Source organism: Hemitrygon akajei, chromosome 4 (genome assembly GCF_048418815.1).
Source record: "Hemitrygon akajei chromosome 4, sHemAka1.3, whole genome shotgun sequence".
NCBI lineage: Eukaryota > Metazoa > Chordata > Chondrichthyes > Myliobatiformes > Dasyatidae > Hemitrygon > Hemitrygon akajei.
In genome coordinates, this window is record NC_133127.1 from 15,325,985 (window position 1) to 15,350,586 (window position 24,602).

Consider the following 24,602-nt stretch of genomic DNA (forward strand, 5'->3'; position numbering starts at 1 on the left):
CTTATTCATGCCCTCTTGAACCAAGCAGTGGAACAGCGCGAGAACCCACAGCATTATGCATCGTTGTGAAAGCTCTTTGGTGAAGTGCAGAGTTTTCATACTCACCGTATATACATTTCTTCCCGGTCAATCTCCTTGTAGAAATTCTGCAAGCAAGAGGAAAGAAACTCAAAGTGAGATGCTTATAGATTAACACAAATGATCTTTTAGTAATCAAATAAATCAAAGTCTGTGTTTGTTTATGTGGCCTTCTTTGTGATCACACTCCATAACTCTGATCTGTTTGGCATTTAACATCTAGAGGAACTGGACCATAAAATCTAATCTGGTAATGTGATATACTGAGTGATGCCTCTTGAATAATTAAGCTGGGTCCCAGGGATGTGGAAGGTATAACAACCATGGAGAAGACTCAACAGCTTTGTTACTTTCTCTCAAGTTTAAGGAGACTCAGCATATCATAGAAACATAGAAAGCCTGAGGCACAGTACAGGCCCTTTGGCCCACAAAGCTGTGCCAAACATGTCCTTACCTTAGAACTACCTAGCGTTACTCATAGCCGTCTATTTTTCTAAGCTCCATGTACCCATCCAGGAGTCTCTTAAGACCGTACCATTTCTGCCTCTACCACCGCCGCCGGCAGCCCACTCCACTCACTCACCACTCTCTGTGTAAAAAACTTACCCCCGACATCTCCTCTGTACCTACTTCTAAGCACCTTCAAACTATGCCCTCTCGTGCTAGCCAATTCAGCCCTGGGGAAAAGCCTCTGACTATCCACATGATCCACACAGATCATCGAACACTCTGACAAACGTTTAACAGTTGTTCAGTGGAAAGCATTCTGAAAGGCTGAATAAATCATGACCTGGTATGTAAACTCCACTGTGGAGACAAGTTCAAGTTCAATTAAGTAATTTTTTTACTTTTTGGGATACAAGGTGGAGTAGACTATTCTGGCTCCTCAAGCTGTGCCACCTAGCAACCCCCCCAGTTTAACCCGAGCCTAATCACGGGACAATTTACAGTCACCAATAAACCTACCAACCAGTATGTTTTCAACTGTCGGAGGAGACTGGAGCACCCAGAGAAAACCCACACGTTCACAAGGAGAACGTACAAACTCCTTACAGGCAGCAGTGGGAATTGAACCCGGGTCGCTGGTACTGTCCAGCATTGTGCTAACCACTATGCTACCATGCTACCCCAATGGTCATTCAACCACAGGCGAATACCTATAAATATCAAACAGTGTTACTCCGGGGCCAATGTGCAGAACACAGAACCAATAGACGACAAAGAGTGAAGTACTCAGCCAGTTCCATCATAGGTACAGCTCTTTCCGGCTCCTGGACATCTGCAAATACCTACTCCTGTTCTATGTTCTGTTTGTACTGTACTGTGCAAAAGTTTTAGAGACAGTATATAGATACAGTATATAGCTGGGGCGCCCAAGACTTTTACACAGTACTGTATTTGTTAACGCGGAGCGGAGAACATAGGATGTCGGGAGTGGTGAGGGTAGAACGCCACAGGAGGGTTGTGGGACAGGTGGCACAGAAGAAGTGCCAGGGGCAGAGGGTGGCATGGGTGCAGACACACTCAGTCCCAAGACATTGGTCAAGGTCATTTCACTTACTGATCATTACAGAATGTCTCACTGGTGTTTCTCACTCCCTCCCCTCTCCCTTCCCCTTTTCCCAACCATGATTCCCCTTTCCCTGCCCCATTCCCACTCTCAGTCCACAATAGAGACCCAGATCAGAATCAGGTTTATCATCACTCACATATGTCCTGAATGTGCTTTTTTTGCAGCAGTACAGTGCAATACCTAAAATTACTATATTATTGTGCAAAAGTCTTAGGCACTCCAGTATATATATATATATATATGTGTCTAAGATTTTCGCTTAGTACTGTAAATATACAAATGAGCTTTTTGCAGCAGCAGAATAGGATGTTTTAAAAGTAACATACATTAACATAAACTTAACATGAATTATACATAACGTACACGTGTAACCTACAGAATAAACAAAAAATAAGACAGCAAGATTGAGAGAGAGAATATTTACAGAGTGAAATAGTGTTTGGGTTTTCACACCAGTTCAAGACCCTGAGAGCAGCGGGCAATGTAAGTGTGGGCCCTCAGGCTCCTGTACCTGCTGCTTGATTGCAGCATCAGGAAGAGGGTATGGCCATTTTAAACAGCTTTTTATAACACTGTTCACATTGCAAGTACATGCTGGTGTTAATATATCTATGCATATTATATTCCATATCCATCCTTTAACCTTATATTTTATGCTTACATAATTATTTATTCTTTAGAATTGTTAAATGTCATTTTTGTTCCATTTTGCTGATCAACACACCACAACAAATTCCTGATGCGGTGGCTTGTGTTTAATTAGAACCCATTGCGATCAGTACATTTTGGCCCAAATAAGCAGTTGACCCAATTAGCCAAAGTTTCATGGAACTAGTCAAAAAGGTATTAAAAAAAGACCAACTATTGTTTAACTGAGTAACAAATTATGTATTTAAATGAAATACAGAGCAAATTAGAACACGACAGATACCGTTCCAGTGCTATAAAACTGTGTATTAATTCCTAATATTTATTGATGTGTGAATTCATCCAGTGAACACTGCTGTGTTCTTTTGATTGACTCTAGGTGAACAAAATCAGTGCAGGCACTTACTGCGGATAGTGGCCTGCCTGCAAACAGTGCTTTTGATAATTTCATCCTCCTGCCATTAGCCCTGTATTGTGTCTTCAAGTTTTACCTTCCAAAGTGAATCGAATCACAATTTTCCAGTTTGACTTCCAACTGCCACTTCATAGTCAAGCTCTGCATCCTGTCAGTACCCCACGGTAACCTTCAACACCACAGGTTCCCAACCTTTTTGATGCCATGGACCCCTTTCATTAACAGGTTGGGGGAATCCCTGTTCTATACTAACCACAACTCCACCAATCTTATTCTCATTTGCAGACTTACTAACCCATCCTTCCACTCCATCATCCAGGTCATTTATAAAAATTGTAAAGAGCAGGGGTTTCAGAACAGGCCCCTGCAGAACACGATTGGCGAACAATCTCCAGACAAAATGCACTCCATCTACAACCCACCCTCTGCCTATCTTGGGCAAGGCAATTCTGAATTGACATTGAGTTTCTTGACAAGATTTCAGCACTGGAGCAAACTAGATGGGCCAAATGGCATATACCTTATGGTCATAATGTTCCAGATGCTACTTTCTGAACAAGGTACTCAGCTTCAGTCCTAGCTCACCTTCTCTGATTGATGTAAAGGTTTGCATGGCATTACGTTTTCGAGTTCTTCTGGGCTGACTGGAGCTCCTTTGCAACCAGTAATGCAGATGATCTTGAAAGGTTCGTGATCTGAAATGCCAATGGTTTCTCTCTCCAGAGATGCTGTCTGACCTATTGAGTGTTTCCAGCACCATTTACTTTTATTTCAGACTGAGAGCCAGGGAACTGTACAGTGCAAGAAGAGTTCCCTTGATCCTTCAAGTCTATCCTGATCATTACGTACCATGGTATAATGGTTAGCACAAAGCTTGATAACACCAGTGATTGGGGTTCAATTCCTGTTCCTGCCTGTAAAGAGTTTGGACGATCTCCCTGTGACTGCAAGGGTTTTCTCTTGGCACTCTGGTTTCCTCCTCTGTGTCATCCTATGCACTAGTGATACAAGTGCTCATCTGTTAACCTTTTAACTCCATAGCAACACACCCACAAAGTTCTGGAGGAGCGCATCAGGTGAGGCAGCATCTGAAGAGGGGAATAAAGAGTTGATGGTTCGGAGCAAGACCTTTCATTGGGAGTTCATCCAGTCTTTTATGTGGTTGGTTAAAGAACCGAATGGTTGAAGGGCAGTAGCTGTTTTTGAACCAATTGCTAATTTCCAAGAAAGAAAATATTTGAATTGGAATGGGATCCCATGAGCTGGCATGGCCTCAGTGGGCTGAAATGGACTTGTTCTATGTTGTAAGGAAATATGAAAACATTATTAAAAGTGGTGCTTATCCAGGGAAATTTCTCTCCTGTTGTGCAGAAAGGCTCCCAGTAGATCCCATGTAAATGAAGGCTCGTGAAATTGTTTCTGAGTGGTGTTGTATTAGGTGGCCCATCTGTCTCAGCCTGATGAAGAATTAAGCACTGATGAGAGAGGATGTGTGACCAGCATGCAAGAAGAGCAGCATCTCCTTAAAGCAGCTTTTGTAATGCTGTGGGCTCTGTTTGAGATCACAGTGAAAACATCAGTTTTCAAATGGTACCAGGTGGGTTATCAAAGCGGGAAGCCAGCAGCTAACTCACAGCACTGCAGAAGAGATGAGGGACTACCATCTCTGAACTGCTGAAAAAGAGGGAGGGAGGGAGGGGAGAGAGAGAGGGAGAGAGAGAGAGAGAAAGAGAGAGAGAAATAGAGATAAAGAGAGAGAATGAAGGAGGGGAAGGGGTAGAGGGGGAGAAAGGGAGGAGGAAGGAGGGATGGACAGAGAGGGAAAGAGAGGGAGAGAATGGGACAGGGGAAGTGGTTGAGGGGGAGAGAGACTGAGAGAATGGGAGGGGAAGGGGTTAGAGGGGGAAGAGAGGGAGGAGAGGGAGGGAAAGAGAGAGGAATGGGAGAGGAGAAAGGGGTAGAGGGAGAGAGAGAGAGAAAGAGAGACAGAGGACAGAGAATGGGAGAGGGTGGGAGAGGGGAGGGGTTAGAGGGGGAGGGAGGGAGGGAGGGAAGTGGAGAGAGAGAGAGAGAAATAGAGAGAGAGAGAAGGGGAGAGAGAGAGAAATAGATAGAGAGAGAGAGAGAGAGAAAGAAAGAGATGCAGCTGTGTCCACTGAGTGTGGGCGCTTTGACGTAAAGGAATCTCCAGTTATCTGCCTTTTAATGAGGACCTCATTTGCCAATTTGATTGTGAGGTTTAACACACAGCCGGTGGTGTACTTTACAAGTCACGTTAATTTGTTACCAAGTGTGGGTGTTAGTTGAGTGGTTTTGCAGGATGGCTAAATAAATTACTGATGGGGGAGCGTGACGTAGAGTTCTGCAAGCGAAGGTGCAGCTGGAAGGTCCTCTGTAGCCATTCTCCGTTCTGCTATGTCTGCAGCATTTCTAGTCTTCCATTTTTGCTTGGCCCTCCTCTGTTCTCCCTCTAGTTGCGCCTCACCTGACACAGATTAGTTCAAAGCTCAAAGTAAATTTACTGTATGTCACTGACCATATACAACCTGCAGATTTATTTTCATGCGGGCATTCGCAGTAGACACGAAGAAATGCAATAGAATCAGTGAAAATCTTCACACAAACAGGAACAAACTTGCCAATGATGACAAATTGAGCAAATACAAAAAGACAAACAAAATAATAATAAGTAAATAAATAATATTGAGAACACAAGTCATAGAGTCCTTGAAAGTGACCCCATAGGTTGTGGAATCAATTCTGTGCTGAGGTGAGTGAAGTTATCCATGCTGTTTCGGGAGCCTGATGGTTGAGGGGCAATAATAGTCCCTGAACCTGTTGGTGTTTCTCAGTCTGTGCAGCACCAGAACAGGCCCTTCAGGCCATAATGTTTGTGCTGAGCATGATACCAAATTAAACTCCTTTCATCCATCTCCCTCCATTCCATGCATATGCACATGCTTGTCTAAAAGTAATACACACAAATTTCTGGAGGAACTCAGGAGGTCAGGAAGCATCCATCGAAATGTACAAACTGCTGATGTTTTGGGCCGAGAACCTTCTTCAGGACTGGAAAGAAAGGGGGAAGACGCCAGGATAAAAATGTTGGGGGAGAGGGATAAGGTGGAAGGTGGTAGGTGAGGTCAGGAGGGTTAGAAAGATAAAAGGCTGGAGAGAGAGGAATCTGATAGGAGAGGAGAGCGGACCACATGAGAAAGGGAAGGAGAGGGAAGTGATAGGCAGGTGACAAGAGGTAAGAGGCCAGAGTGGGAGTATGAGGAAGAGGGGAGGAAGAGATTTTTTTTTACCTGAAGGAGAAATTCATATTTATGCCACTAGTTGGAAGTTAGCCAGATGGAATATAAGGTATTGCTCCTCCACTCAGAGGTGGCCTCATCATGGCACAAGAGAAGGTCATGGACTGACATGTCGGAACAGCAATGGGAATGGGAGCAAAATTGTTTGGCCACTGGGAAGTTCCACTTTGGGTGGATGGAGTGGAGGTGCTTGACGAAGCAGTGCACCAATTTATAACAGATCTCAACCATATGGGGGAGGCCATATTGGGAGCACTACCCACAATAGATGACCCCACCAGATTCGCAGGTGAAGTGCTGCCTTACTTGGAAGGACTGTTTGGCCCACTATCGTATCTGATTCCACCACTACCGCTCGCAGTGCACACGCCCCTCACATCCCCTTTTAACTTCCTCCCTCTCTTATTAATAGATTCTGTCTGTCTACTTTATATAATGCTTCTCATAATTTGAAACACTTCCATCAAAGTGCCAACAGTCCTACTGGTTGTAAGGAACGTAATAAAAACTACTTAACACAATGCAACACACACAAAATGCCCAGAAGAAGGCAGTAGCAAACCACTTCTGTAGAAAAATTTGCCAAGAACAATCATGGTCATGGAAAGATCATGATTGCCTACATCATATGACATGGCATATAATGGTGATGTCATACAACACGGCACATAATGATGATGATGATGATGATGTTCTACCTCAATGCACTGTATAATGATTTAATCTGTATGAACAGTGTGGAAGACAAGCTTATCACTGTATCATGGTATATGTGACAATATTAAAACCAATTCTGTTGTTTTATTGTTTTTCCGCCATTTAAGGGGGCAGGCAGGATATCAAAAGTTCGTTATTGGTCTTGGTAATAGTTTAATTATTATCACATGTACCAGGGATACAGTGAAAGCATTTGTGTGCTATCTGATTAATCATACCATTCACAAGTAGATTGCTTTAACAAAAAAGAACAGAATGCAAAATATACACGCAGTAGCTACTTTATGAGGTGGTCTTCAGCTGCTGGAGCTCATGCACTTCAAGTTTCAACATGTTGTGCATTCAGAGATGCTCTTCTGCACAGCAGTGTAATAACAGATGGATTACTGTCACCTTCCTGTCAGCTTGACTCAGTCTGCCCATTCTCCTCTGACCTCTCTCATTAACAAGGCATTTTCACCTACAGAACTGCCATTCACTGGATGATTTTAATTTCTCACACCATTCTCTGTAAACTCTAAAGACTGTTGTGCAAGAAAATCCTAGGAGATCATCAGTTTCTGAGATACTCAAACCACCCCGTCTGGCATTAACAATCATTCCACAGTCAGTCACTTAGATCACATTTCTTGCCCATTCTGATAATTGATCTGAACAATAACTGAGCCTCTTGACCATGTCTGCCTGCTTTATGCATTGAGCTGTTGCTACATGATTGAACATAGAATAGTATAGCACAGTACAGGCCCTTCGGCCCACAATGTTGTGCCAACCCTTAAACTCTGCCTCTCATATAACCCCCCAACCTTAAATTCCTCCATATACCTGTCTAGTAGTCTCTTAAACTAGTGTATCTGCCTCCACCACTGACTCAGGCAGTGGATTCCACGCACCAACCACTCTCTGAGTGAAAAACCTTCTTCTAATCTCCCCCTAGAACTTTCCACCTCTCACCTTAAAGCCATGTCCTCTTGTATTGAGCAGTGGTGCCCTGGGGAAGAAGTGCTGGCTGTCCACTCTATCTATTCCTCTTAATATCTGATTAGATATTTGCATTATTGTGCTGGTCTACAGGTCTACCTAATAGAGTGACCATTGAATATAGTTCTGCCGCTACTGAGCACGTGCAGTGTAGGTAGACACGTAAAGTGTACAGGCTATGACGAGGTAAATGTGGTGATCAATAGTTCATCCTCAACATATGAGAGGTCTGTTCAAGAGTCAGGTAACAGCAGGATAGAAGCTGTCCTTGATTTTTGTGGTTTGTGTTCTCAAGCTTTTGTATCTTCTGCCCTTCGGAAGGAGGGAGAAGAGGAGGGAATGACCAGAGTGAACGGGGTCCCTGAGTTTTTTTACACCCCCCCCCCCCCGGAGAATCTCAGCAGGCCAGGCAGCATCTATAGCGTGGAAGGGAATAGACAATAGACAGTTGACATTTCTGGCCAAGACCCTTCATCAGGACTGGAAAGGAAGAGTGCAGAAACCGGAATAAGAAGGTGGGGTGAGTGGGGGGAGTACAAGTCAGAAGGTGAGATGTGAGACCAGGTGAGGGGGAGGGAGGAAGGTGACACTGTAGGCTACTTTGCCAAGGGAGAATGGAGTGTAGATGGAGTCGGTGTGGGGCAGTTAGTGCATTTTTCCAAAGGAACAGCTGTGATCACACAGTTCTGTTTTCTAATGGAAACATTCATTTAGATGGAGAGCTGCTCTATGTCTAAATGAAAAAGACCTCAGACGGCTGTCTTGATAAGCTCATCTCAGACAATAAGATGGATAATGACAAGTTGCATTTACCATTATAAAATGTCCAAAATGTTTAACGAGACATAATCAAAAAGCAATCCTGGAAATCAGAGTTAAAAACATGTCGTGCTGGAAATACCTGCAAGTCAAACAAAATCTATGGGCAGGGATTAATCATGGGGCAGAATGGCCTCGTTTAGTTGGCCATTTAACTGCTAGTTTAATTAGATTATGACATAGAGGTTAGTAGGTTAATGGGTCATTTGGATGTAACTGTAGGCTCATTGGGCCCAGTGGGCCTGTTACTCTGCTATATCTCAAAGTAAAAATAAGCAGAATGTTGGGCAGAAGGAGCTGTTCCTGTGCAGCACTGTTCCATGTTCCATGTCAACCCAAACTATCAAAAAACACATAGACATTGTACAGCACACAAAGTAGGTCTTCAGCCCACGTTGTATTGATCCAATTAAATCAGCAATCAAATGCCTCTTCTGCCTACACTCCATATCCTTCTATTTTCTCACAATCATGTGCCAATCTGAATGTCTCTTAGAAGTCTCTAATGTTTCTGCCTCTACTGTACCCCCAGGCATTTCATTACACTACTTCCTGTGTCAAAAAAACTCACTTCTAACATCTCCTTTGAAATTACCCCCTCTCATCTCAAATGCATGCCCTTGGCATTTCAACCCTTGGATAAAGATATGGTCTGTCTACTCTATCTTTGCCTTTCATAATCTTATAAGCCTCTATGAAACCTTCCCTTTGCCTCCGCCGCTCCATTGAATACTGAACCTCTGAACCTCGCTCTGGTTTATACCTGTCCATAAACTGTTTTTCTATTGGGCTTCTGTTAGCAATTGATATTAAATTCACTGGTGATTTCACGAAGGGTTAGATCCAGATCTTGGTGTAAACCAGGAAGTTACCAAGATGATGTCTCTCCACAGATACTACCCGACCAGTTGCACATTTCAGCCAAGCCCTGTTTCTATGCCCACATTTACTGGAAGCAGGAGAAGGTACCTGCTTCAGGAGTCAATATGATCACTGCCCATCTTTTACCCCAGATGTCCTTTCCTATATTTCCTCCATCCTTGGAGCTCTCAATGACCATTAGGCATCGGAGCAGAATTAAGTCATTCAACCCATTCAGTTTGCCTTGCCATTCCATCATGCCTGATTTATTTTCCATCTCAACCCCATTCTCTTACCTTCTCCTGTAACGTTTGATAACCCTTACTAACCAACAATCTATCAACCTTCACTTTAAATATACTTGGCCTCTACAGCCATCTGTGGCAATGAATTCTGCAGAAGAGCATTTTTGAATGCACAACACATCAAACTTTGATGTGGATTGACAACAGCAGTAGAAGACCATAAACATACACTAACTGGCCACCTTATTAGGTAATGAATAATTGGGTCCCAAACATCGATCCCAACTCTACCATCTCTTTAGACGGTTCATTCAACGTACCCACCACTCCCTGTATGAAAAACTGACCACAAAGGTCACATGGAACTCCTCTGGCTGTGCTGGCTTCCTCCCACATTCCGAAGACATACGGATTTAGGTGAGGAAGTTGTGGTTCTACTCTGTTGGCGCTGGACTCCTGCTGCGTGCCCCCCTCAGACTGGTGATGGTTATTAACAGACGACACATTCCTCTGTAGGACTCTATGTTTTGATGTACATACATATGACGAATAAAACTAATCTTAAATCTTTAATCTCTGTGTCCAAGTGCCACGGAAGCATAGCGGTTATCACAACATGATTACAGCTCAGGGCGTTAGAATTCAGAGTTCAATTCCAGCATCTTGTTTTTTCCATGTGAATGTGAGTTTCCTCCCAGAGTCAAAAATGTACCAGTTAGTATGTTAATTGGTCATTCTAAATTGTCCGGTGATTAGTGTTATGTTTTGTAACTTTAAAACATTAAAATAATTCAAAGGAAGACATGGAAGTCTAAAATGTGAGTCTAACTTTATTTTTTACTATAAGTGAGGCACGCACGTATCACATCATAGTGTCATGAAGTATGCAATTTATGTATTTTTACACATAACCATAATTTATTTGTTTATTTACTTTTTTACTGAGGTACAGCGTGAAACAGGCGGTTTCGACCCTTCTAGCCCCCTCCCCCCCAGCTTGTCGAGCTGCAAGGGCCTGTTTCAAGTTGTATCTTTAGACAAATAAATATAATAAATATTGCAACAGGACACAAGATGGAGACAGTGCAATGGGAAGCTTACATCTATCAACTTGTCAGCGATATAATTTCTGAAATATAAAGGAGTTTGGTGGGTGGGGGTGGGGCAACCAGCAATAAGCTCAAAACTATTTTCAGCAGTCAAAATCTTTTTGAATTAAATGACAAACTGCATTTCAAGATAAAGATGAGTAGGCATCTGCCAAGAAGGACTGGCCACGAGTCGTGAGCGAGAGATGTGAGATATCAGAATCAGAATCAGGTTTAACATCACTGGCATATGTGGTGAAATTTGCTGTTATTTAGCAGCAGAACATTAAAATACATAATAATAACTGTAAATCACAACAGGAAGTAGATACAGTACTGTGCAGAAGTCTTATGCAATATATATAGCCATGCTGTCTAAGAATCTTGCACAGTACTGTAGTAATTTTATGTATTGCACTGTACTGCTACTGCAAATAAACCCATTTTATGACATATGTGAGTGATGATAAACCTGATTTTGATATGGGTCTCTGTTGGTAAGTGAGAGTGGGAAGGGGGCAGGAAGAGGGGAATCATGGTTGGGAAAATGCGAAGGCAGAGGGGAAGGAGCACAAAGCTCCTTCTGTAATGACCAATAAACCGATTGTCTGGAATCAAATGATCTTGCCTTGTGACTCTGGACTGGATGTGTCTGCACACCCCCCCCCCCCCCCCCCAGCATTCCTCTGACCTCTGTCCCACACCCCTCCCGTAGTGCTCCGGTCACGCCATTCCCACCACCCCCCACCCCGGGCACTCTTCTGCCACCTGTCCTACACCCCTTCTGTGGTGCTCCATCTCGCCATTCCCAAAATCCTTTCCTCCTGCCAGATTTACAAACACGCTCCATGTGTTTTTTCAAGGACTCTTCATCTCATGTTCTCAATATTTATTTAGTATTATTTCCCCGTTTTCTATTTATACAGATTGATGTCTTCTGCACTCTGTTTGAATATCTTAGTTGGGCAGTCTTTCATTGATTATGTTTTGTTTATTATTCTATAGATTTATTGAGTATGCCCACAAGAAAATGAACCCCAGGGATGTATATGATGGCATAAATGTATTTTGATAATAAAATTTACCTTGAACTTTGAACTTCTATGCATGTCTTGTTTGGTTTTTACTTCTGGAATAGTTCAGGCTGAATGGGGGGAGACTTACAGTTCACCCCCAGCACAGTTGGGCAGGGAGTTCAAGAGGTTAGACTCAGTGGAGGTGAAGAAAAAGCAATATGCAACGGATTCGGATAATTGGTACACATTTTATTTTAGCCAAATTAAGTGGCCGCCCCAATTAGCTGAAGCTTCATGGAAATAGTTAAACAGGTGTAAAAAGACAAATTAATTTTAAATGAGTAACAAATTATGCATTGAAATGAAATGCAGAACAAATTAGAACACTTCCAGTGCTACTACGGCACTGTAAAGCTGTGTATTAGATGCAATTAGTTATCAACAGAGGAATTAATCAAATACATGCTGCCGTGTTCTTTTGATTATCTGTAAATGAACAAAATCAACGCAGACACCTAGTGTAGATAATGGACTACTTTCATACGGTCTATTCGACAATTGCAACCTCCAAATCCTCATTTTCATTGTATCGTTCAAGGTGATTGTCGACACCTTCAAATTCTTGGTGGTTCTTAACTTGCTGAAATAGTAAGATTGTTTCATTTGCACACCCAGTCGTTTCTCACATCTCCAGGCTTGAATGCTTGAAACCGCAGCGTGCAAAACGGTTCTGAACAAACACATGGAACTGATGCTATTTAAAAGTGTTCTTTCTAAGCACGGTGTAGTCTGTCAGTACAGTATCAAGACAAGTCAAGTCACTTTTATTGTCATTTCGACCGGTACCGAAGAAACCACAACCAAAGGAGTTGAATGACTTCAGACCTGTTGCCTTGACGTCGCACGTGATGAAGACCATGGAGCGGCTGATAATACAGAATCTGAGGCCACAAACCAGGCACGCCCGGGATCCTCTTCAGTTTGCGTATAAGGAGAAGGTGGGAGTGGAGGATGCTATCACGTATTTGCTGCACAAATCACTCTCTCACCTAGATGGGGTCAGTTGTGCTGTGAGGATTACATTCCTTGACTTCTTTAGTGCCTTTAACACCATCCAGCCCAAGATCTTAAGGCACAAACTAACGGAGATGGGAGTAGACTCTCACATGGTGGATTGGATAGTGGACTACTTGACAGATAGACCTCAGTATGTGCGGTTGGGAGACTGTAGGTCTGACACGGTGGTCAGCAGCACAGGAGCGCCGCAGGGAACCGTACTCTCTCCGGTCCTGTTCACCCTGTACACATCAGACTTCCAATATAACTCGGAGTCCTGCCATGTGCAGAAGTTCGCTGATGACACGGCCATAGTGGGGTGTGTCAGGAATGGACAGGAGGAGGAGTATAGGAAACTGATACAGGACTTTGTGATATGGTGCAACTCAAACTACCTGCGTCTCAATATCACGAAGACCAAGGAGATGGTGGTGGACTTTAGGAGATCTAGGCCTCATATGGAGCCAGTGATCATTAATGGAGAATGTGTGGAGCAGGTTAAGACCTACAAGTATCTGGGAGTACAGTTAGACGAGAAGCTAGACTGGACTGCCAACACAGATGCCTTGTGCAGGAAGGCACAGAATCGACTGTACTTCCTTAGAAGGTTGGCGTCATTCAATGTCTGTAGTGAGATGCTGAAGATGTTCTATAGGTCAGTTGTGGAGAGCGCCCTCTTCTTTGTGGTGACGTGTTGGGGAGGAAGCATTAAGAAGAGGGACGCCGCACGTCTTAATAAGCTGGTAAGGAAGGCGGGCTCTGTCGTGGGCAAAGTACTGGAGAGTTTAACATCGGTAGCTGAGCGAAAGGCGCTGAGTAGGCTACGGTCAATTATGGAAAACTCTGAACATCCTCTACATAGCACCATCCAGAGACAGAGAAGCAGTTTCAGCGACAGGTTACTATCGATGCAATGCTCCTCAGACAGGATGAAGAGGTCAATACTCCCCAATGCCATTAGGCTTTACAATTCTACCGCCAGGACTTAAGAACTTTTTAAAAAGCTATTATTACTGCTTTTTGAGATAGTGATTTAGATGCATATCATATTTTTTACTGAGTTAAGTATTGTATGTAATTAGTTTTGCTACAACAAGTGTATGGGACATTGGAAAAAAAAAGTTGAATTTCCCCATGGGGATGAATAAAGTATCTATCTATCTATCTATCTATCATAACAACTGGTGCAGTACATAGTAAAAATGAGACGTTTTTCAGGACCATGGTGTTACATGACACGGTACAAAAACTAGACAGAACTACGTAAAAAAAAACAACACAGAGAAAGCTACACTAGACTACAGACCTACACAGGACTGCATAAAGTGCACAAAAACAGTGCAGGCATTACAATAAATAGTAAACAGGACAATAGGGCAGTAAGGTGTCAGTCCAGGCTTCGGGTATTGAAGAGTCTGATAGCTTGGGGGAAGAAACTGTTACATAGTCTGGTCGTGAGAGCCCGAATGCTTCGGAGCCTCTTCCCAGATGGCAGGAGGGAGAAGAGACAGTAGTCAGAAACTGCTCGGCAGCTGTCTCCTCTCCCAATTAAGTGGCATAGTGTTTGAAACAAATTAAGGGAATCCCAACTATTTTCTGGATTAGTTTTTGCTCTTTAAGATGTCCCAAATAAGCGGCTGTCCAGGTTAGCCAATGGCTACGTTAGCTAGTATCCACTGAACTTCCAAGTCAGGACTGAGTGCAGCCTGGAGGGAAATGTGCAGACAGCGGTGTCCCTTCTCCCCTCTCCTGCCTGTTAGGAGAGGCCACAGGTTTGGTGCAGCCTGAGCGACAAACTGCAGTGCATTTTGTAGATTGTATACTGTGCCGTTGTGGTGCAACAGATATGGTGAACATTAACTGTATGGCACATTGGCATAGTTAATAAAGCTTCTGCTTCAGATGCCCAAGTTCTCCTGGAGCTGTCTATGCGGAGTCTGCACGTTTGCCTAGTTTGTGTTTCAAAGTTCAAAGTAAATTTATTATCAGATTAAGTATATGTCACCTCATACAACCCTAAGATTGATTTTCTTGTGGGCAATCACAGTAAGTAGAAGAAGCAAGCTAGAACAAATGACCACACCCAACAGGATGGACAGCAACCAATGTGCAAAATCTGTGTGGATACATGGATGGAAGGGGTAGGGAGGGCTATGGTCTGGGTGCAGGTCGATGAGACTAGACAGGTTAAATATTTCTGCATGGAATAGATAGGCCGAAGGACCTGTTTCAGCACATTCTTTCTAAGGTCAGGGGCCCAAAACTACTCACAGTTATTCCAAGTGAAGCCTCTCCAGTGCTTTATAAAGTCTCAACATTGCCCCCTTGCTTTTAAATTCTACTCCTCTTGAAATGAACGCTACCATTGCATTTGCCTTCCTCACCACCAACTCAACCTGCAAATTAACCTTTGCAGAATCATGCACAAGCACTCCCAAGTCCTTTTGCAGCTCAGGTTTTTGTATTTTCTCTCCATTTAGAAAATAGTCTAGCCTTTCATTTATTTTACCAAAGTGCATGACCATACACTTCCCAACACCATTTGCCACTTCTTTGCCCATTCTCCTAATCTAAGTCCTTCTGTAACCTCTCTAAATCCTCGGAACTACCTGCCCCTCCACCTACGTTCTTACAATCTTCAAGTTTTCCAACAAAGCCATCAATTCCATCATCCAAATTATTAACATATAACGTAAAAAGAATCAGTCCCAACACAGACCCCTGTGGAACACTAGTAGTCACTGGCAGCTAACTAGAAAAGGTTCCCTTTATTCCCACTCTTGGCCTCCTGCCAATCAGCCACTGCTTTATCCATGCTAGAATCTTCTGCACTCTTATTGTTCTACCTTATTCTAGCTCAGTGCACTGTGTAATGATTGGATCTGTGTGAACAGTCTATATCGAACAGTACAGCACAGCACAGGACAGGCCCTTCGGCCCACAACGTTGTGCTGAACCAGCTGAAAAGTAAATCAAAAGCTCTCAAAAATAACTAATTCCTAAAACTAAAGTTTGCTTTGTATCTTGGTACATGTGACAGTACTAAACCAATACAGTTGATAAACTAATGCCAGTCCTGATGACGGGTTGATTGTTTATTTCTCTCCATAGATGCTGCCTGACTTGCTGAGTTCCTCCAGCATCTTGTGCGTGTTGCTCTGGATTTCCAGCATTGGCAGAATCTTTTGTGTCTATAAACCAAACAATTCTGTATCCAGCTAGTTAGCTCAAGAATGCTGCCGTAAAAGACTAACTATGATCTATTTTCTGGTGGATAGGGACAGCAGGTTGAATGACCTTATGTTTACATCTCTTATTATTTTAATATAAGCCTCGCTGTTGATACATTTCCATTTCTCTCTGCTCATTCAATAAACATTACTTGACAGTTTCTAAATCCTGCTCTTCTTGGGCAGCTTGTCACACTGTCTGAATCCTCTCCCAGGAAGCGGCTGGGATTTGTTACCAGGATCAATTGATTACATAACCACAAGTTGTTATTCTCCATAAAGCAGCTGGCATTAGATTAGCAAAGTCATGTAAGACTCTGCATATGAGTTTCCTCATTCAGTTTCACAGTGACTCCAAGATAATAAAGGCTTTTAATTGCCTTCTTATTTCAGCATTTAGCTGAGGGTGACTGCCAGTATTGGGGCTAATTGGTTCTCAATTTCTGGCAGTTTTACTGGTTCACACACACACACACACGCAAGAACTTGAAGGAGACTGTCAGCACCTCATTTCATTTAGGATCTTTACAGGTTGGGTGAGAGGCTTCATGCTGATGAGTCTGGCCTAGTAGTGGGAGAACAATGGCAACCTAATTAAGGTCTCTCAAGTCAAGAGCACGATTGAATACTCAAAGTAAATCTATTATCAAGGTACATACATGTCACCACATTGTAAGGCCTCTGTTGGTTGACATCGACCATGGACGTTGCATCCTAGCTGTCTAGAAACACAAGCCTGGGCACTACAATATGGAGAGCAAGCTGTGCTCATACAGAAGGTTCTCCCTCTCCAAGCATCTGATGAACCCAAAGGAATGGCAGAGACCAATACAGTTTGACACTAGCAGTGTCGCAGGAGTTGCCAGATAGTGTCAAACTCAACGGAGGGACACCAGCTCCAGAGTTTCCCCTCAGGGTTTACTCCCGAAGCCTTCCCCACGAGCGGTTTTTGCTGCAAGGCAGCGGAGGTTTGAGATCAAAGTTTTCCTTCTCCTAGACGAGCTGCCCAACCATGGCTGATAAGCCCCATCTGCCCGAAGTGACTGGTTTTAAGGTGCCAGTAGCCTGCCTTTGGGTGTCCCTTCTCCTGTCATTAGAAACGGTTCTGCCAGACTTAGCAGCTAAGCCACATGTGAAAGCTAGGAGGTTGACTTAGTTATCAGAGGCTATTTGAGGCGCGTATCATTGGGAGCATTTAATAGACAGCAGCAGCTTACTCCCACTACGACCCCTGGCTATGACAACGTTATGGAACTTTGTCACCATACATTACTTGAGATTCATTTGGACTCTATAGTTGATTGGATGAGTGCTACTCAAACAACCTTCAAGTAGCTCCTTTGAAGAGGGTTCAAAGGAGTTTCATGAAAATGATTCCGGGTTTGAAAGGCTTGTCATATGAAGGGTATTTGATGGCTCTGGGCCTGTATTCAATAGAATTCAGAAGAATGAGGTGACACCTCATTGAAATCTATAGAATGGTGAAAGGCCTTGATAGAGTGGATTTGGAGAGGATGTTTCCTATGATGAGAGAGTCTAAGAGCAGAGAACACAGCCTCAGAATAGAGGGGCGTCCTTTTAGATTGGAGATGAGGAGTGATTTCTTTAGCCAGAGAGTGGTGAATCTGTGGAATTCATTGCCACAGGCAGCTGTGGAGGCCAAGTCTGTATGAATATGTAAGGCTGCGGTTGATAGACTCTTGATTGGTCAGGGCATGAAGGGAAATGGGAGAAGGCAGGAGATTGGGGCTGAGAGGAAAAATGGTTCAGCCATGATGAAATAGCAGAGCAGAGTCGATGGGCCAAATGGCTTAATTCTGCTCATATGTTTTATAGTCTTATAAAGCGTAACAGTTAGAGTAAGTGCAGTGTAGGTAAATGGTAAAGTGCAAGATCTAATTCTGAGACCAAGGGTCAATCTTATCGAACAAGAGATCCATCCATTTGAGCATCTGATAACAGGACGGTAGAAGCCATCTTAGAGCCTGGTGGCTCTACAAAACTACGTGGGTGTAGTTTGAGGTTTACTTTAAGCGAAGCCTGCACATATTACGTGGTAGTATGATGGACATATGCAATTGATGTAGTTTTACATATAACCTTAATTAATTACTTAGACAAACAAGAATGCTTAATCAAGCTATATATGTTCACTCACAAGATTGCTCAAAAGTTTTGAAATATTAAATACACAACATGCACTTCCTATATGATAGTGTTTGAAGCATGGGTCCATTTCCAACTTCATCTCCTTCCTTCCTCACCTCCATGGTTACCTAGACTGATTTGCTTCACTCTTTCTTAGTCTTGACAAACGGTCAAGAACTGAAGCATTAACTCTTTCTCTCTCCACTAACGCAGCATGACATGAAGCATGTTTTCAGCGGTTTCTGTTTTTAGTTCAGATTTCCAGCACCTACAGATTTCTTTTCCCTGATTTTCAAAGATAAAGATGAGCTTCGTTAGTCACTTGTGTATCGAAATATTGAAATGTACAGCGAAGACCCACACAGTCCGGAGCACCCAGAGGAAATCCACCACATCAAGGGGAGAACGTACAAGCTCCTTGTAGACAGCGGATTGTGAGGTCAGCTGAGAAGATCATCGGGGGGCTCTCTTCCCGCCATTACAGACATGTATACTACATGCTGCATCCGCAAAGCAAACAGCATTATGAAGGACCCCACGCACCCCTCATACAAATTCTTCTCCCTCCTGCCATCTGGGAAAAGGCACCGAAGCATTCGGGTTCTCACGACCAGACTAAGTAACAGTTTCTTCCCCCAAGCCATCAGACACCTCAATACCCAGAGTCTGGACTGACACCAACTTACTGTGCCTATTGTCTTGTTTATTATTTATTGTAATGCCTGCACTGTTTTGTGCATTTTATGCAGTCCTGGGTAGGTCGGTAGTCTAGTGTAGTTTCTTTTTCTGTGTTGGTTTTATGCAGTTCAGTGTAGTTTTTGTACTGTTTCATGTAACACCATGGTCCTGAAAAACGTTGTCTCATTTTTACTGTGTACTGTACCAGCAGTTATGGTTGAAATGACAATAAAAAGTGACTTGACTTGAAACCTTACTGCTGGCACTATAAAGCATTGCATATGCTCCCACACCACCATCTTCATCTTTGTCTCCAGCTTTATCCCAGTTCTAAAGACTAGTCATCAACCAAAAGCTGACTGTTTCTCTCCCTCTCCCTCCGCAGGTGCTACGTGACCACACTCTCAGCCTTGTAAGCTCTTTCAAACCTAAGCCAGTCTGCTGCATTTACACAGAGGGATCTGTGTTTGGGTCTGGTGGAATAATTCTGAATGTGGCTCTTTCTCTGCCATTCCCAGCTTTCTCTACTTCCATCTGTCTGGTTCAAACATCCGAGGTGCGAAGGGACTGGGGAGTCCTCATGTAGGATTCCCTAAAGGTTAATTTGCTGGGTGAGGAAGGCAAGTGCAATGTTAGCATTCATTTCAAGTGGACTAGAATATACTGTAAAAGCCAGGATGTAATGATGAGACTTTATACAGCACTGGTGAGTATTGTGAGCAGTTTTGGGCCCCTTATATAGGAGAGGATGTGCTGACACTGGAGGGGGTTCAAAGGAGGTTCACGAAAATGATTCAGGGATTGAAAGGCTTATCATATGAGGAGAGTTTGATGACTCTGGGCCTCTACTCACTGGAATTCAGAAGAATGATGGGAGATCTCAGTGAAAGCTGTCGGACGTTGAAAGGCTTCAATAAAAGTGGATGTGCAGAGGGTGTCTCTCATGGTGGGGAATTCTAGGACCATAGGACCCCGACTTAGAATAGAGAATTTAGAATGAAGATGAGTTGGGATTTCTTCAGCCAGAGAGCGGTGAATCTTTGGAATTCTTTGCCACGGGTGACTGTAGGGTCAAGTTGTTAGGTATATTTAAGGCCGAGATTGATAGCTTCTTGATTAGTCAGGGCATGAAGGGATGTGGGGGAAAATGTGGGAGACTGGGGCTGAGAGGGAAATGGATCAGCCGTGAAGAAATGGTGGAGCAGACTCGATGGGCCAAATAGTCAAATTCCTATATCTTATGGTCTTATGGATATCCGACACACGAGCTCACTGTCAAATTCTGTCTCAGCATCTATAGATATAAAAATAAATCTTATTAAGTGCTCGAGGATGTTTTATAACCTCACAGGCTGCCGTTGGCCTGATGCTGCTGTGTGGTACAAGTGCCTTCAGTGTTGACTGAATGTACAAATAGTAACTTCCTTTACCCCTCTCCCTACTCTCTCAGTTTCCCAGTTATTAACTTAATGAATGTAAGTGTCATACTGTTATTTGGGATAAATCATTTTTAATTGTTAACAGAAAAAAGCTAGCAGAACAAATATGGTAATAAGACATAAACGTCACAGCGATTCACCCTGAACGGTGTATTAATGAATTGCAAGGAGTGAATGGTTCAGCATGCACCTAGTGGCATCCAGAAACCCTGCAGCAAGCTAAATTGTTTATTATTCTAACATAAGGAAATAATTTAGAAGTTTATGCAAAATAAATGTTTTGAATGGGAATGTTGGATAACGGTAATGATGGAGTTAGCACAAAGGCCAGTGATGTGGACATAGGATGAAGGGTGTTCGCAGTTCAGGCCTCCACCTCACATTCAAAACCCAGCAACATGAACGTAATGCAATAAATTCATGGTATTGGAATTGGTTAGTTGGTTTATTGGGTTGTTCAGTCACTTATTTATCTATCTCTCTACTTCTTTTGAGATTCGGCATGGAATAGGCCCTTCTGGCCCTTGAAGCCACGTTGCCTAGCAACCCCCTGATTACCCCTAGCTTTATAATGGCCAATTAACCTACCAACTGGTATGTCTTTAGACTGTGGAGGAAACCAGAGCACCCGGAGGACACCCACATGGCCACGGGGGGAACGTACAAACTCCTTACAGTTTTAGGGGAACATGAAACCTCTTCACTCAGAGGGTCATGAGAGTGGGGAACGAGCTGCCAGCACAAGTGGTGCATGCGAGCTCAATTTCAATATTTAAGTGAAGTTTGGATAGGTACATGGATGGTAAGGGTCTGGAAGGCTCTGGTCCTGGTTGATGTGTATCAGCAGTTTAAGTGGTTCAGCATGAAGTAGATAGGACAAAGGTCTTGTTTCTGTGCTGCATTTTCTATGGTTCAATAAATATAAATGCTGAAGATCACTTATATACATAGATTGTTTGTATTGTATGTCCATAATGCGATGCTAGGCACAGGAGTGTCTGTAGTGTGTGTGGTGGGATGGATTAGTGGGTGGGGGTTGTTTCTGTGCTTTTCTAAGACTGTTCAATGGCCTGAGAGCAGTGGGATAGAAGCTGTCCTTGAGCCTGGTGGCATGTGCTTTCAGGCTTTTGTACCTTTTGCCCAGTGGGAGAGGGGAGAGTGTGGCCAGGGTGGGTCGGGTCTTTGGCTTTGCTGGTTGCTTATCTGAGGCAGTTAGAAGTATAGACAGAGGGGCAACTGGCACCTGTGATGAGCTGAGCTGTGTCTACAGCTCTCTGCAGTTCCTAGAGGCCATGTGCAGAGCAGGGGCCATATCAAACTATGATGCATCCAGTTAGGAAGCTTTCTATGGGGCACCAATAAACATTAGTAAAGGACAAATGGGGATCTGCCGAATTTCTTTAATCACCTGAGGAAGTAGAGGTGTTGGTGAGCTTTTTCAGCTGTGATAGTTACATGGTTGGATCAGGACAGGCTACTGGAAATGTTCTGAAAGTGTACAACAGTACGAGGGAGAAAAAGATCCCGAAGAACGAGGGGGAAAGGACGCAACCCTGCTTCACTCCGCTTTGGATGGGGAAGGGCTCTGAGGATGATCCATCGAATTGTACTGTCCCCTGCATGCCGTCATGGAAAGAGGCGATGAGATTCAGCAGCTTTGATGGGCATCTGATCTTCTTCAGGAGTGCAAAGAGGCCTCTTCTGCGTCCTGGACCAGGCCAGCATGCCAAGCATGTATGTCCTTCTCACACAGCGCCAACTGCACTGGCTTGGCCACGTCCATCACATGCAGGATGGCTGCATTCCCAAGAACATCCTATACGGAGAACTCGCCGCAGGGTCCCGGCCCATAGGGCAGCCACTGCTGTGTTACAGGGACGTTTGTAAACGTGACCTGAAGTCTGCTGATATCAGGGCGGACACTTGGGAAGAGACAGCTGCAAATCACTGCACCTGGCGACAGGCTGTACGTACAGGCATTACCAATGCAGAGGAAAGACGAACTCGACTAGTTGGCAGAAGAGAGAGAAGGAAAGCTGCGGCAGAGAGTACCCGTGGCCTTTGTGTGCAGTAGCTGTGCCAAGGACTGCCGTTCAACCACAGCCGATGCTGTTCCACACCCAATTGAGTCCTAAACCGGGTGCATCCATCGTCTACTTAGACAGGCAGAGCCATACTGGAGATGTTTACACTAGGAACCTGAAGCTTTCCATCCTTTCAACCTCAACATTGTTGTTGTAGTTTGTATCAAATGTAAACATTTTAAATAAACGTTGACCATTTGTATTGTGGAACAAGTGGATGAAAGTGGATGTGTGGAGCCAGACCATTTGGCCCATCATCCTGTGTTCTACTTTGAAATGAGTGACTTTACTCCGCAAATCCATTCTTTTTCCTTCTGCTTTTATATAAAACCTTATCAAATGCAACTCTAAAACTAATGCCCTCCGTATCACGAATTGTATCTCTGCAGACGAGTTGCAAAATCTCTACACCCTCCTTGCACTGTGTTGGTCCCAAGCTTCACGCCTGGACCGGGGGACACAAGAACTGGTGGAATCTCGAGCAGTGGACAGTCAGCTGGGGAATTCAGCAGGTCAAGCAGCACCTCAAAATTCAAAAAGTAAAATTTATTATCAGAGTGCATATTTGTCACCACATACAACCCTGGGATTCCTTTTCCTGTCGGCAAATCTGTAAAACAATCACTGTAAGCAGGTACTGTAATCCATGATGGGGGAAAGGAACCATTGATGGTTTGAGTCCTGATGCAAGGTTTTGACCCAGAACGGTGACAATTTGTTTCCCCCTTCCAATATCCCCTCTATTTTTGTTTTTGCAGCTCCATGGGCCATCCATTGTTCTGAACAGGAAATTTTTACACGGCCGCAAAACTGTACCTTTAAATGTGTTTTTGTAATATACATATATGAATATTAAGAATGAAAATTGAAAAATCACATACTTTTGATTTATTAATTGAAGGGTATAATGAAACAGCGAAATAAAGAAAATCTATCATGTTTCATAAACTTTTTCTCATCTGTCTTTATTATAAATCCATTGTCTCTAAGCACTGACCAGATTAATTTCGCATCCAGATGAAAGACACATCTTAATCATCATTAGATCATACAAATGTTCCACTTCTAGTCTGTTTCTGGATTTACATTTGATTGAATTTATATGACTGAATCCACGTTCGCAGTCAGCAGTAGAAGCTTGAAATGTTCCAGTGATGTCAACAAGAGTTGACAGTTCTTCAAATTCTTCATTTCCAGGCACGTAGTTTGACATATCAGCGAACATCTCTTCCATAAATCGTGACAGCAGTTTACATACCACTAACAGCTGACTATAAACAAGCACTTGAGAGACTGCATGATGCTGTCTCCAAACAAGAGAGTTTATTCCGACGCATTTCAAATCACAGCCGGGGATTTCAGCCAGGCTTATTTGAAATAAACTCTGCCCGATCACCATCAGCATACAACCTGTAGCACCAGAGGGTCACAACACACTAAACCACTGCTCCACTAAGATAAGGAATACCTACTGTTCCATGCCCAGACCACATTTCGGTAAATCTGATCACTTGGCTGTCCTTTTCCTGTCTGTATTCAGGCAGAGGCCAAAGAGCCTGAATTAGGGCAACAAAAAGGTAATTGTGGGGGATAGAGGAGCAGCTACAGGATTGCTTCAAGTCAGTGGACTTGACCTTTTTCAAGGACTCATCTGTGGATCTGACTGAATACACCATGGTTGTCACAGACTTGATTAAAACAGCTGTAGACGAATGAGTCCCCACAAAATCATTCAGCGTCTTTCCCAACCAGAAGCCCTGGATGAACCAGGAAATCGACAATCTGCGCAGGGCCAGATCAGAGACTTTCATTTCTGCTGACCGAGAAGTTTACAAGAGATCCAGGTGTGATCTCTGGAAAGCCATCTCACAGGTTAGGTGGCAATTCCAGACTAAACTTCAATCAACAAAGGATGCCTGACAGTTGTGACAGGACTACAATACTATACTTGTGACACAGGCGACAACAGGGCTTCGCTTTCAGCTGAGCACAATTCCTTTGATGCTCCCTTTGACTGTCAAAACACGGTGGAACCATCACAAACCCCTACAGCGCCCGATGATCCAGTGATTTCAGACTCTGAAGCAGCCTTCAGGAGGGAGAACCCATGGAAAACATTCGACCTAGACCAGGTACCTGGTCAAATACTAAACACTTGTGCTGGAGTGTTCACTGAGATCTTTAATCTCATGCTTCAGCAGTCTGAGGT

At 43.5% G+C, this 24,602-nt stretch overlaps 1 protein-coding gene across 1 annotated transcript in view; it reads right to left on the reverse strand.

Annotated features, from left to right (window-relative positions):
• The window catches only part of LOC140726138 (dedicator of cytokinesis protein 2-like), a 1,234,790-nt gene that overhangs the window by 140,157 nt on the left and 1,070,031 nt on the right, over positions 1-24,602 (reverse strand). Inside the window, exon 36 of the mRNA XM_073042110.1 lies at positions 106-146. Within this exon, the coding sequence (XP_072898211.1) occupies positions 106-146 (41 nt within the window). The remainder of the gene's footprint in view (positions 1-105; positions 147-24,602) is intronic.